The 15,590-nt window shown below is 38.7% G+C and overlaps 1 protein-coding gene across 1 annotated transcript; it reads left to right on the top strand.

The window, feature by feature from the left end:
* The first annotated feature begins 2,286 nt into the window (after positions 1-2,286).
* wfdc1 (WAP four-disulfide core domain 1) lies at positions 2,287-14,598 on the top strand. Its single transcript, XM_077193991.1, has 7 exons — positions 2,287-2,776; positions 9,504-9,699; positions 9,906-9,989; positions 13,245-13,385; positions 13,596-13,646; positions 13,755-13,818; positions 13,923-14,598. Exons 1-6 carry the CDS (start codon positions 2,657-2,659, stop codon positions 13,811-13,813), a joined length of 651 nt encoding a protein of 216 aa, XP_077050106.1. The 5' UTR covers positions 2,287-2,656; the 3' UTR covers positions 13,814-13,818; positions 13,923-14,598.
* Positions 14,599-15,590: the final 992 nt, after the last annotated feature.

Genomic DNA, 15,590 nt, shown 5'->3' with positions numbered 1-15,590 from the left:
GAAACAGTTGTACTATGCAGTGAGGCCAGACAAAGGGAGACAGAGAGTGTGAACTTCAAAGCAGCAAGAAATCAAAGTTGGAGAAGAAAAATCTGGAAAGCTTGAGGGATTATACAGGATAGTACCCAAGAGGTGCATGTAGTTCTTTCCTTTACCTCTCTCTAACTCTCATTTTCTGTCATTCTCGGTTGTTGGGTGGGCCTATAATGGGGACAAATGAGAGGGGCTGTCCTAAACAGGAGTGAAAGGAACAGCTGTAGAAAGTTTGGTATGAACTCCTATGAGAACCAGTAGACTGATGTGGCCCTAATGGAGATATATAAGGAAATAAAGTTTTGAAATATTTGAGAAAATATTAAATCAGGATGACTCTGTTAGAGAGTTGTGTGACACTCAAGTGTCTACAAGTGCCTGACAACACACACACTCAAGCCCACATCACTTACATGCACAAACATGCAAGAATCAAAAGGTATTTGTTTCAAAGGGAGAGACGTAAAAAGAGAGAAAAAGAAACATAGCATTCATTCTTCCAGATTTATCTTCTTTCTTTCCGGAGCACAGTGAGGTCAGGCCCCTATTTTCTTTCATCCACACGTAAATCATGAAAGCTTATTTCCACAATACGCCAATCATGTTGTAGAGATAATAAAAGGGCAACAACCCCACGGACATTGGAAGTTTAAAGTACGAGCAACATTAAAGCACGGAAAACTGCTTAGGTTTTTCTCACACAACAGCTTGAATTTTACTGTCCCGTGGTTGTTGTTTACTCGACAGATGCTGAGAAAGATGGTGGGCAGTTCAGATCTATAGTCTATGATCATTATAAACATGCTGTGTTCCTGGACTTCATGATCTTTGCTGATTGTATCAAAGCTTTACAAAAATCATAGATCAAAAGAATCAGAACAGCTGCGCATCAGATGACACTGTGCATTCACTTCAATTATTGTTGTCATGCCATGCAGGTGTTTTTATGCAGATTTTTTTTTTTCACGAGTCATTCTTTCTTACGCTTGTTATTCCTTAATCCTTCAAGTTTAAATGAACTTGAGTGTAAAGGGACTGGACCATAGCAAATAATTGTGAATGGAACATTTAAAAACATATCAATCGATTTTTTTTTTTTTGACATGCTGTTAATTACATGAGATAACTTTTTAATAATTTTTTGGGGAATTTTTTTTTTCATTAATTAATTTAACAGTCCCTGCCAGTTCATTAAAAAAGGCGGTCTAAAATAAAAGTAAAAGAAGTTATCACAAATTTCACATATAAAATAAAGCATTCAGACCAATATTCAAACCAACAGGTTACACACCTACCAAACAAACATGTAGAAAAACAGATCACAGTAACATACACAGACATATACAAAAAAAAATGAATAACACAAACATAAGTAAACAACACAAATTTAGTCAGCAGACAGCTAATACTATTCTAGTGTTTTTTACATTAATGAAATTAATTCAAGTAATTTTAATTTTAAGTAATTAAAGTAATTAAGTAGCTTTATAGCTTAATAATTCATTTGTGTATGGAAAAAAATATCATAAAAGGACTGGAAAAAGACTGCACATGAAACAATGTACATTGTGTAAAGTTCATAAATACCTAACTAGACTAATAACACTTGTAATAACTTCTTAATAACAACTTTATGTATTAAAGCTGTTGTGTTCCTTTAATATAGCAACATACTCCTAAAATTTAAGACATGGCATAAACAGACAAGTTGTGATTTTTTTTAGTTGTTGTTTTTTAACAGATTACCTGGCAGATATAATGACATTTCTGGAATCATTTTCTTCCACTTTGGGAATATTCTGTAAGCATATATGTCTTCTAAACCCTAAAATAATCAAAAGTGTCTGCATCCAGTAAAAGCAGTGGTGTAAAAGGTTAAAATGGACTTGGCATTCCTTAGTTTTTTTCCCCCCCCAGCCCCTGTAGCAGGGGTACACACGCCAGAGAGTGTGGGGCAGGAGGCGGGATGTCCTACTTTAGGAGGGAACATGAAATTTCAAAGACTAGTGGCCCCTTGCTCCGAATTCACCACATGCTTTCATTCTCTCTGCTTGTTCTTTCTGTACTTTTGCTTTGTTGAATATTTTGCAGATGTATTTTCCAGAAGCAGACACAAGTTTGTGTATCAGGCCTGAAAACGCTCATAAAATGATATTAATAAAGATGCCTGGCCAAAGGAAAAGTCTAAGAAAAAACTCTTCTCTCAACTTTGTCTTTTCACCCTCCCTCTCTTTCTCGTTCCCTCCCTCTCTCAGTGTAACCATGTGCTTTTCGTGTCAGTAGACACATTTAACCCCCTCCCCAGAATAACCGATGCACAGACAGCTGTCTCTTTTTCTCTTCCTTTTTCTTTGACTTCTCCTTCGCTCACTCCTGCTGTGGTGTTCTTTGTGTTCATTCTCTGCAGGGTTTTTTTTTCCTCTTTATGGCACTTTATGGCAACTCTTCTGTAGAAGAATTTATGTAAACCACAACAGGACAGAGACCTTAAACACACAGAAACTCTGGAGGAAGTCACAACATAAACACGTCCAACAAGGAAGTTTTGAACGGCGGGAGCAACTTCAAAAGTCTGAGGATTACTGGGAGAGAAGAAGGAGCGTCAGGCTGAAAGAGCGGGACCATGCCGGGCTGTCAGATCCGGACTGGGTTTGTGCCGGTTGTGCTGATCTTTTTCTTTCTGCTGTTGGCATCTGATTCAGGGAATGCACGCATAATCAGGAAGAGGGGACTCAACCAAAAGGTGAGGATTCAATGTGTGTGTGTGTGTGTGTGTGTGTGTGTGCACGCACTTGAGTTGGACACTAGAGGCCTCTCATGCTCATCAAGGCTGCATTTATTTAAAGGGTTAATTCACCCAAAAATGAAAATTATGTCATTAATGTCGTCGTTTTTGTTATTTTTGGAACAAAATGTATTTTAGATGCTTCAAAAAATTCTAACTAACCCACTGAGGTCACATGGACTACTTTGATCATGTCTTTATTGCCTTTCTGGACAAGGACAGTATACTGTACATAGATTTTCAATGGAGGGACTAAATCTAAAATATCTTAAACTGTGTTCCGAAGATGAACGGAGGTCTTACGGGCTTGGAACGACATGAGGGTGAGTCATTAATGACATAATTTTCATTTTTGGGTGAACTAACCCTTTAATAAGCGGTTCGCTTGTTGAAAATATTAATTAAAATCGATTCCTGTGTGTGAAAGAAATATACACTAATGTACACTAAGATGTTTTTAATGTTTTTGAAAGAAGTCAAGAAGTTGTGCTGAACAAGGCTGCATTTATTTGATCAAACTACAGAAACAAAATTTATTTCACAATATTAGTTTTCTACTTTAAAATGTAATTTATTCCTGTGATGGCAAAGCTGAATTTTCAGCATCATTACCCCAGTCTTCAGTCACATGATCCTTCAGAAATCATTCTAATGTGCTGATTTAGTGCTGAAGAAACATTTCTTATAAATATCAGTGTTGAAAACAGTTGTGCTGCTTATTTTTGTTGAAACTGTGAAACATTTTGCTTCAGAATCTTTGATGAATAGAAAGTTCAAAATAGCAGCATTTATTTGAAATAGAAATCATGTGTAACATTATTAATGTATTTTACTTTTGATCAATTTAATGCGTCTTAAAGTATAAACATAAAACTTGCCACAAACATTTGAATGGTATACTGGTACTGAATGACATTATTCACTCACCATATTTATTATGATATTTGCATGGCACTATGGTAAACATAAAAAACATGGTATTACAATTACAAAAAGTACATTACAAAAACATTACAAAAGTGTAACTTTTTTTGGTACATTTTTAATGGAATGAAAAAAAATTATGCTGAGCAGGAAAAATATATTTTTATTTTTCTATGTATTTTTTCTTATTAATTCAAATACAATATGGAATCTAATGTGATAACTGCATGATTGCCATTTTCATGTATAGTATTTTGATAAGGTAGTGATTGGTACCGACCGTAATTCAGTATGAATACACTGTGTTTCTGTGACTCCAGTGGAGTTGCTGTGCTTACGATCCAATGCAGACAGTATGTATTGTGTGTGCAACAGAAGCACAAAAGGACTTTAGGCAGCAGGTTTCTGGCCCTCTGCTTATTAGTCCTGATAAGTGTTTGATTGATAACAATTAACAAGGGATGGCAAGATGGAATTTGCAGTGGATAGATATCCCTTCCCAACTTACTGCATTCCAGAGTTATTCTCATTACGGCTCCTCTGTGGAATTCAAGATTGACAAGATTTACAAACGGATCCATTCACATGCCACAGCAAATGGAGCGTGCTCAAAGTAACCTTCTAGTGATTCATATTTGTATCATGTTATGTGAGCGGTCTTCTTTCTGATTTTGTCTTTAACCGTGAGCTCATTCATTTTTATTTGCTAATTTATCTTTCTATTAGGCACTATGACAAGTAACATCTGCTATCTTCCCTAGCTGTCCTCTCTTTCTCTTTCTTGGTGTGAACTGATGAAGAAGGGGTATAGACACAGTACAGTGTTCAATTAATCATAATTAGGTTCACAATGAGGGAAATTGAGATCATTCCACTGATGTGACCTCTCTTAATAAAAATAACAGGAGTCAGAAAAGTACATGAGCTGTTTTTTGTTGGAGTAGAGGAAAGTGGGTTTGAGCCAGCATTCTGTATTTTCTGGGTGGGCTTGAAGCAGTCCAAAAGCCATCTTTGTCCAGCTGGCTCCCAGCTCACTCATGACTGCGAACAACCATGGGCTATTTATCCTTTCAAACCATTTGTCCTTAAAAATGCTTCTTTTACTCTGAATCAGAATGTAATCAATCCATGAGCTTGTTTCATAGGGGTTGGATTGCTAAAGTAAAATGGCATGATAATAAAGCTGAACATTTCTCATTCATCTTTTCTAAGATAGCCATCACATAATGAGGAATCAAAGCTTTTTACAGCATATATGAGCTCAGTCTGTGTCTCTGTAGGACATGAAAAGGCATATGACCACATCTCAACTCTGCTGTATCCTGACAACCCCATCAATATGTGAGGTCCACAGTGACGATTAACAAGCCAAGGGCGAACGCTTCAAAAGCTGACAGAGATGATGACAGATGTTTTAGAGCAACCTGTCAACAACGTCCTCAGGAGATGCAAAGTGTCTGTCTTCCTCTTTCAGGTTCTATTTGCTCACAGTAGACTCTAAATCAACAGTGCAGTATCTGCTTGCATGGCAGGTTATTTCAAACTTGATGGAGCTGTTATATTTTGCACCATAAATAGCATTTGCAAGAGTAATCATACATTTTTAGTTTTTTTGGAGCTTAAACTATTTGATTAACACCCCGGAACTTTTTGGAAGCTTTTCATTGTCCAGTGTTAGAGAAGCTAACTGCATGACAATCATTTAAGGAATTGTTATCTTTATAAGTATACAAGTTCTTGAAGAAGAATTTGACTGTTGTGGTGTTTCAACTCCAGCTAATACCCAACATGAGTTCAAGCTAAAGCACAGCAGTCATGTGTTCTGATGCAGAGAGCATTCAACAGTAATCCCAGTCAGCTGAGATAGAAATAGCTGTTACACTGGAAAATTAAACAAACGTTTAACAGTAAAAAAAAAAAAACATCTATAGATGCAGAGGCTTTGTAAAAAACATTCTCATGGCCATAAAATATTTCTGGCCATAAAATAGCCTATACGCGAACTTTTCATTAAGAGCTTATTTCTAAATTGTACCTACCAATTACACTGTAAAAAAAAATGCTGCCTGAATAAAAATGAGTTGAATCTTGTATAACATAAAACAAATAGAAAATTGCTTAACATTTTGATGAGTTGATGCAATATAAAAACATTTTTGTCATAACTTATTGATAATATCATTTTTACAGTGTATTTTCAAACAGGCCATAGTCATTAAACCTCAAGTTTCTGAAGAAAATGCGAGTGGCGCTTGCCATGGTAAAACTCGGCACAAGGAATTGTTGCTAGGGTGTTCAAGGCAGTTTTCTGGGTTGTTACTTATGCATTGATATATGGTTGCTGGAGTGTTCTGGGTGGCTGGTTCTAAGGTGTTAGTTACTTTGTGGCTGCGATAGGTAGTTGCTAGTGTGTTCTGGGTGGTTGCTAGGGCATTGCTAGGGTGATTTGAGTGGTTGTTAGGCAGTTTATGTGGTGCGGATGTTTACAGCAAGGAATGTTTAGCTGGTGTTCAAAACCCATGTTTGATCTAGAATCTACTCCAATTGACATTATGGTGCACATCACCATTAATTATGATACATACAGTATTACAATAAGTTTAAGGAGAAGGGAAAATAATCGTGCTGATCTACAATTTACCTCAACCAACCTCAAGGCATGTCGATAGTCCAGAATAGTCTACATCACAAAGGGACTGCTAAACTTTTTCAAAGAGCTTAGAGATCACCATAATCGGGAAAGAGTTTATCGGGAAAAGAGTTTAAACACTGAAACAGTGACCTTAACCCTTTCTCTCATCAAGCTTTCGGTTCCCATCTTCAGATCTGCCAATCATACAGACCCCATCCTGCTCACTCCACTCAGCTCAGCTAAGACTGAGCCAAGCCTCCGAAGCACCTAAGACGCTGTAAAATACCCAGAACTCAGCAGGAAATTAACATGCAGACGTCTAGACTTAAATCACAGCACAATGGAACAACTTGGAGAGAGAAGAAAGGGGGCTATTTAGTTTTCTTCTCGTAATTATCTTAATGATTCCTTAGAAGGCCACACTACAGAGTGCTAAACATGTATTTAGTTCAAATCTTATTGTCCATACTAATAGGGGCCTCAACTCAGTGGACCTGAAGGATGTTGATCAGTAACAGGGTGGAGTTACAATTTAAATGGGAAGTTAAGGATATGTTGGGGCCTCTGGGAGATGAGGGAGTGTAATTGTGCAGTGCTTACCCCAAGATTGGTGACATTAAAATAAAAGACTGTTACTGTACACACCTCTCTTACAATATTTTGCTTGCATTTGTGTTAAAACACCAGCAAAAGCAGCATCAAATGGTAAAAAAAATCCTGTGTTGTTAATTGAAATATCAGCATTGTTGTCCGATCAAGGACCGGAACAAACTGTTGTGATATCTCATAAGCAGGAACAGAGAATTTGGGAGAGATAAGCAGAAAGACATATACAGTATAGCATCGGGGGACCTATTCCAGACAGGAAGAGCACACTACCACTTCCTCTCTGCCTGATCCTGAGACACTTGAGGAAATATAATCTGTACATTAAATAAGCAAAGGCAGACTGATTCTAAACAGGATGTATTATTAACTGAATCAAATGTGAGAGTAAAGACTTTTACTTTTACGTATATTTCATATAAATGTGACTGCTAAATATAAGCACAACTGTTGTTTTTATCATTGATGATAAGAATTGAACTGTTCATGTTCACACTGTTCACGAGTAATGATGCTGAAAATGCAGCTCCACCATCACAGGAATTAAATAAATATTAAACCATATTAAAACAGAAAATAGTTAGGCTATTTGAAATTGTCTTAATATATCACACATTATTGATCAAATAAATGCAGCCTTGGTGAGCTTAAGAGACTTCTTTCAAAATATTAAGTAATCTTACTGACCCCATGTACAGTAATTGGTCTTATACTCTGCAAAAAGACAATCTTACCTAATTGCAAAAACAACCACAATGGGCTCATGCCAGATATTTGTTTTTATTTTAAAAGTCTGTTCGAAAGCAAAGCTCCAAACTTGCCAAGTGAACATGCTGAGTTTTTAAGTTGCATGCAGTTCACAAACCCATAATTTAATTAGCAAACAAAATCAGAGGCACATTTGGGCTGTAATAAAAGACTGTGGAGAAGAATGAAGCTCTGAATGCCATGCAGCTCATACAAGTCTGCATTATAAACAGTTCTGGGCTGGATTTTCAGCAGCATTTCCAGGGTAAGAAAGGGTGTACAAAGAAAAGCAAGTGCAAGATAATGGAGGAGGACTCTGAGAATAGAGTTCACCCCTAAAGAGTACCTCTTGTGCAAACTGAAACCTGGCTCAGGCAGATCTATGAGCCCATTGAAGAACCCATGGGAGGAAGAAAACTATAGAGTAGAAAGGCCCAGACTTGGATGAAAACCCTTTTTTCTTACCCAGCATCTGTATGAGAGGTATTATGTTCCTGAACATTGTTCCCATTATATTAACAGTGCTACATCAGAGAAAACAGTGTCACGGTTATAAGAGACATAAAACTTTGTCCTTGGAAACATTTTATTTCCAACAGCTCTTCCAGGGAACTAAAACCAGTGCTACTTTTGTGTCTCTTAGAACACCACTTAGGCCAATTGCAAAGTTTTTTTCTTTTTCTTTTTAGTTATTATCTAAAAAGTGGTTGTCTCCTTAGCTGAAAAGAAGCAAAATAATGCTTTTGCAAAAAATAAAGCAAAGATGCCTAACGAACGACAAGGAAAAACAAAAAACGAACACACCGCACAAAGAGTATATATAAGCAAGAGTTTGTTTTTATTCAGCAGCAGACACCAGCTCCAGACAAACAATGACACTCAAAACTGTCCTGTTACTACAGCTGACATTACAACAACAGCATATTTTGGTTCTGTGAAACATAGCAAAATCAATGTTATCACGTATGTGTCATGGGTAGTGATGACAGTTTCAAAACACTGCTTCATGAAGTTTAGAAGCCTTTACGAATCTTTTGTTCCGAATCAATGGTTCGGAGCGTGTATCAAACTGCCAGAGTCACGTGACTTCAGTAAACAAGGCTTAATTTCATTATAACTGTTTCGAAACACTTCGAAATTTCAATGGTTCACCGCTGGGTTGACAGACTTTAATCCATGAATAAACATGAAATAGTACAACCACATACCACATAGAGCTCAAATAATGCAAGATAAGCAGAGAGAAACAGAGGGCTTAAATACACAGAGAACAGCTGGGGCAAATGAACACAATGACAGTAACCATATAGTAACTAACAGGACATAGCTGAACCAAATGAACTAATGAAGGCTAGAAACTGAACAATGAACACAGAGAAAGTCCAAACACAAACAGAAACGTGACAGTATGAAGCAGAAACAAACCAAACTCTGTGTCCGTTTTCTGGCCTTTCTGCTTAGGTCTCTCCAGCGCTTGAAAGCTTTTCTAATATTAATGCGCGTCTTAAAGCTCTCGTCTGATCATAACCCTTCTTTTTCCAGTTATATTTCTCTATTGTAATGTCTCTCAGCCATCTCTCTCTCTAGAGTCTGTCTTCAAATCTCCCTCTTGCTCACTCTCTCTCCTCCCCGATTATGAGTGGACACGCTCCCTACTGCTGATTGGCTACAAGTGTGTTATGGTGCTCAGTCCGATCCATTCTTAACAGCATTTCTCAGAAAATTCTTATGGGTCCTGTTCCATATTATCTCTTACATATGTTGTCTATCTATCAGGACTATGAGTACCCCAACCATCCCCAGAATAGTCAGCACCAGAAGAACGACCGCTGTCCCCCGCCGCCCCAGATGCTGCCCGAGCGGGCCTGTGAGGTGCCGGGTTGCCGGTCAGATTCTGAGTGTGAGAGACACAAACGGTGCTGTTACAACGGCTGCATCTACGCCTGCCTGGAGTCAGTGCAACCTCCACCCGGTGAGAAAACACACTGTGATCTGCATGCTCAGTAATTACTACAAGCAACCCCACAGACACACACATTTGCTTTAGCATAGAGCAAATGGATTTTACAATTAATTGATCCTCTCATGAGGTGTGAGTTACTGAGCAGGGTGTGTGTACGGTAAATCATGAGTACTTTTGGCCATGCTTATAATGTGTATTGATTTCTTTTTGGTCAGTGCTGGACTGGTTGGTGCAGCCCAAACCACGGTGGTTAGGAGGGAACGGCTGGCTTTTAGATGGACCAGAGGAGGTTCTGCAGGGTGAGTATCGATTAATCAATGAATTAGTGCACAGTGCACTGACTGACTCCCCATTATTTGTTGTTTGGAACAATATTAAGAAATCTTATTAGAATACTGAATAGTATTGAATTTAACGTGAAAGAAAACGAGGTACATGTGCTGCATAAAGGTCCTAGATCACATGTAATTTTCACAACTCACAACTTTCAAACCTGTTTTATGGAGTTTTTGTGTACTGAAAGTTTTTTGGAAAGGTGTTTCATCAACTGAACAATTCTACCTCAAAGCCTCGTTTTCATTCTTGTCAACAATTTAATATAACGCTACCCTGAATAAGGTCTATTCATATCCAAAAACCGGTTGCACTTTATTTTACAGTACGTGCACTTACATGTTGGAAACTTACAGTGTACTTACCTAAGAAATTAGTAGGCAATACAAGGTAACGGGTTAAGGTAAGGTTTAGGGGTAAGTTCTATGGAGTTTCCTTTGTGTCTTTTTTATTCAACCAAACATACTTTGTTTGAGAGTAAACCTAATTATTTTGTAATTAAAAGAATAAAAACAAAGTCTTCTTTAAACTCAAAAAATAAAGACGTTGATAACAAAAGTATTTGCAGTGCATGAAAATCTTTGAAAACCTCAAGCAACTTTAACGAACCCACAAACATCCCGGGAAGGCGGCGCTGCATTTGGAAAAATTCTGCGCATCAAAAAAGCAGGCCGATGCCCATCTTTATGCAAATTAATCCGCTGAACGCGACACGTCTATCCAATAGAAGTAGAGCACATTGAGAAGTAGAGCACATGGGGAAGTCTCTCGCGGGTCCCATTTGTTCTAGACGTCCTACTACAAAAACCACGCCCATAGCGGTAAACTTGAGAAACGCCCATCAACGTACAAATGAGGGGAGGCGACGCAACACCACGCTTCAGTCGTATCGCAAAAGTGGATCCGTACCGTGAAAGAAGAGCGAGCGAACTTGTAACATGGCGAGCAACATTGGACGGTGGAAGGAATACTTTGAGGATCTCTTCAATCCCACCGACACGTCTTCCATTGAGGAAGCAGAGGCCGACGGCTCGAAGATGGAGTCGTCCATCGCACAAGCTGAAGTCACAGAGGTAGTCAAGAAGCTCCTTGGTGGCAAGGTACCGGGGGTGGATGAGATCCGCCCTGAGTACCTCAAGTCTCTAGATGTTGTGGGGCTATCTTGGCTGACACGCCTCTGCAATATCGCGTGGCGGTCGAGGACAGTACCTTTGGGCTGGCAGACCGGGGTGGTGGTCCCTCTTTTTAAGAAGGGGGACAGGAGGGTGTGTTACAACTACAGGGGGATCACACTTCTCAGCCTCCCCGGGAAAGTCTATGCCAGGATACTGGAGAGGACAATTCGGCCGATAGTAGAACCTCAGATTCAGGAGGAACAGTACGGTTTTCGTCCCAGTCATGGAAAAATGGACCAGCTCTATACCCTCAGTGTGCTGGAGGTTTCATGGGAGTTTGTCCAACCAATCCACATGTACCTTGTGGATTTGGAGAAAGCATTCAACTGTGTCCCTCGCGGCGTCCTGTGGAGGGTGCTCTGGGAGTATAGGGTCTGGGGCCCTTTGCTAAGGACTGTCCGGTCCCTGTACGATCAGAGCAGGAGCTTGGTTCGCATTGCCAGCAGTAAGTCAGACTTGTTCCCGTGCATGTTGGACTTCGGCAGGGCTGCCCTTTATCACCGGTTCTGTTTATATTTTTTCTTGGCGCTGCCAGGGGGCAGAGGGGGTCAGGTTTGGGGGCCGCATGATTTCGCCTGCTTTTTGCAGATTATGTTGTCGTGTTGGTCCCAACAGACCTTCAGCATGCATTGGGACGGTTTGCAGCCGAGTGTGAAGCGGCTGGGATGAGAATCAGCACCTCCAAATCCGTGGCCATGGTTCTCAGTCGGAAAAGGGGGGCTTGCCCACTTCAGGTTGGTGGAGAATTCTTGCCTCAAGTGGAGGAGTTCAAGTATATTGGGGTCTTGTTCACAAGTGAGGGAAGGATGGAACGGGAGACTGATAGACAGATCGGTGCAGCTTCTGCTGTAATGCGGTCAATGTACAGGTCTGTCCTGGTGATGAAGGAGATGAGCTGGCGAAGGCGAAGCTCTCGATTTACCGGTCAATCTACACTCCTACTCTCACCTAATGGTCATGAGCTGTGGGTCATGACCGAAAGGACAAGATCCCGGATACAGGCGGCCGAAATTAGCTTTCTCTGCAGGGTGGCTGGAGCTCAGTCACTCAGGAGAATGTCAGAGTAGAGCCGCTGCTCCTCCACATCAAGAGGAGCCAACTGAGGTGGCTCGGGCATCTGTTCCGGATACCCCCTGAATGCCTTCCCGGGGAGGTGTTCCGGGTGCGTCTCACCGGGTGGAGACCCACGGGGAAGACCTAGGACACTCTGGAGGGATTATGTCTCCCGGCTCGCCTGGGAACGCCTCGGTGTCCCCCCAGAAGAGCTGGAGGAAGTGTCTAGGGAGAGGGAAGTCTGGGCATCTCTGCTTAGACTGCTGCCCCCACGACCCGGCCCCTGATAAGCAGAAGAAGAAGATGATGATGATGAGGATGATGATGATGATGATGATGATAATAAATTACTTATATACATATATATATATATATATATATTTATATAATTTTATAATATATAAATATAATTTATAATATATTTTATCTTATATTATTGACATATCTACATTTATTTTATATAAAACTATTTTATATTTATTCTTAAAATCATTTTTTAGATTTAATATTTTATGTTATGTTATATAAAAATTGTATTTGCTTATCTGCATGTCATGTGACCATTAACCGACATTGGAACCCTGATCACATGACTGTGTTTTGTAAAATATTTTTAAATATTAACTTAAAATTTTAGGGGGTCAAAGGGGTTTGGCTAACTTTTTTTTTTTTTAAGAATATATATAATACCTGTAGAAAACTCTCCAGGATTATCTAACTGGATCATGCTAACCAGCCAAACCTTGACCCCTCAATATATACATCCCTAGCAGTGGCACTGCCACCTGCAGGTGGTTTACTGGCACTACTACCAAATCACAAATTAAAGAACAGGGGTTACATGCACACTTTGCCTGTGATAAAATATTTTAGTGCTCAAACTAATATTCCAATAATAATACAAATGACCTATTGTGCAACATAAATACATTGTTAACTCGTTTGAACACAGATATGCACAAACCAGTGACTTGTTTGACTGTGTTTCTGTAGCTGAGGCCTGCAGCACCACAGAGGATGGAGATGAGCCTTTGCTCTGCCCAACTGGTTACGAGTGCCACATCATCAACCCAGGAAACCCCTCTGCTGGGATCCCAAACCGAGGCCAGTGCATCAAACAGCGTGGAAACTCAGGTCTGAAAGGGCTCCTCCATCCAATTGTTGATTCATACATCCATCCCTCTGTCCACTCAAACATGTGTTTTACATTATAGTATGGTGGTTATAAACATTGTTTCAGTAAACACCTAAGCAAGATTACATCCAAAATACAACAGCAGATAGAATTAATATATTTAAATCAAATATTCATACAATAAACACATTTAACTGTTCTCCCTCTAGATGGACGTAGCCTGAGACACAAGTCCTTCAAAGATTACAAGGATTATTTAGGTTAGTATGACCACCAATTTATTTTGTGTTTCAGCTGTAGGGGGAGTAGGGGAGAATAAAAGCAGCCATTAATAATAGACTGACAATAAGTTTATCTTTATTCATCAGGAAGTAACTCCAACAATGCAGTGAGCTATGAGAAACATCCACACAAGCACTTGGGTTGAGACAGGTGAGTTGGGTTGAACCATTGCATCCATATGAATCCCAACTTTTGAATCCTAATTTTTGTCATTTCTGTTTTACAAGAGGCATTATTTTATTTTTTTCATTTAGGTGACTACATGTGGGTTCCATTTTAGGGGACGGTAGTAACCAGTAACCTCTGACTCTTATACTTGAACCCCACCCATCTAATTCAAAACAACTGGACAAGCCTTTCTCTTCAGCTTAAACCAGAGATCAGTTCATATCCGGTGCTATTTTTCTTGGTTGCTTAATATGGAGACAGAAATGGAAAAATAACATTTCGTACCTCTTACAAAAGCCAAAAACAGAACACAGAAATGATCAAAGAGCTTATACAATAATATCTGTCTTATATACTTTGGGTAAAAAGCACATTCCCTCAGAATTAACTATTTGAGAGTTTTGAGAATAATACTTTGTGTCGTTTTTATGCTGCTGTGTCTGAACTCTTGTTTTTTTTAAATCATGTGTTTCGGTGATTGTCTCGACTAGTTCAACATAACAAAAACAACAGTTAAATTCTAGCTGTGCTCCATCACTGTAAAATATTTGTTTTTCATATGGTGCTTCAAACTATAACTGTGGTTATTGTTGTTTACTGAGCCTGTGACTCATTGTCCAGGTCTGTGTTTTCTCCACTTCTCTCTGATAAGCTATACGAGTCTGACAAGTGGAACAAACCACAGCTTTTAATAAATCAAAAAAATTTAAATTGATGCTGCATATTACTCCATTGTAATTCCAAATAAAACACTTGACAAAATATATCTGTGTTGTGTAATGTTTTTATAAATGGTGCTAGCGGGGTTTGAATGAAATGAAGAAAGATGTCCTCTTCAAATTCTATTCACAGATTTTATCCAGCAAATTTTTATTTAGAAAATTAAAAAGGTAGCTATAAGTATTAATAGTATCTTCTGTAATAACTATAATGAAATCATCTTGCATTATTTTGCCGTTATACTTTTTTAGTTATATTGTGGTGTAAAATACACATTTCCTCTCTCAATTTTATGGGAAAATATACTTTGTAGCTTCACTAATGGTTACATTTTATTTTACAGTAGGTGCGCTTACACTACGTGTATTTACAGTGTGCTTACTTTAAAAAGTACTGGTTAATATACGGTAACTGTCTACATGGGTTAAGGTTAGTACCTAGTACTTAGTACTAGATTCAGGATTGGTACCTTACCCAGTTATTGTAATAACTATAAGTAGCCTACATACAGTATATCTACATGGGGAACAGGACTGCAAAACAAAGTGCTACCTCACTAATTATAATGACGAAGATGAAAAGTGCTTTTAATTAAGTTACTTATATTTTAACCAAATTTCACATTCATAAAGGCAAGTTTATACGACTTTATGGTTTTGTTGACTGGAGTAGGGTTGCAGGCTACATCAGAGATGGGCAACTGAGGGCCACTGTCCTGCAGGGTTTAGCTTAACTAGAGCTTAACTCTTCAGGACAGTGGCCCTCCAGGACTGGAGTTGTCCATCCCTGTTGTACAAGGACAGTATAAGAGACTAAGAAAGCTATAAAGACATAAAAGTTTGTGAAGCAATAATTATTATATCTCCCGTCCTTCCTTGGCACCTTATATATATATATATATATATATAGAGAGAGAGAGAGAGAGAGAGAGTATGGCCTGTATATATAATATTTATTATATTCTAATTTTTCTTTCTTTCTTTACTTTTTTATAAGTGGTTAATACATACTTATTTGTATAATGTTTAATATTT

This window comes from Siphateles boraxobius, unplaced genomic scaffold (genome assembly GCF_051911475.1).
Source record: "Siphateles boraxobius isolate OS27281-9 unplaced genomic scaffold, OSU_SipBor_1 31, whole genome shotgun sequence".
Taxonomy (NCBI): domain Eukaryota; kingdom Metazoa; phylum Chordata; class Actinopteri; order Cypriniformes; family Leuciscidae; genus Siphateles; species Siphateles boraxobius.
Note: the sequence above shows the minus strand (reverse complement) of the source record. Positions and strands in the feature narration are given on the sequence as shown.

Coding starts and splice junctions, on each gene's coding strand:
- wfdc1 (XM_077193991.1), top strand. CDS start 2,657: ATGCCGGGCTGTCAGATCCGGACTGGGTTTGTGCCGGTTGTGCTGATC. Junction 9,990..13,244: donor ACCAGAGGAGGTTCTGCAGG/GTGAGTATCGAT, acceptor GTGTTTCTGTAG/CTGAGGCCTGCAGCACCACA. Junction 13,647..13,754: donor AGATTACAAGGATTATTTAG/GTTAGTATGACC, acceptor TTTATTCATCAG/GAAGTAACTCCAACAATGCA.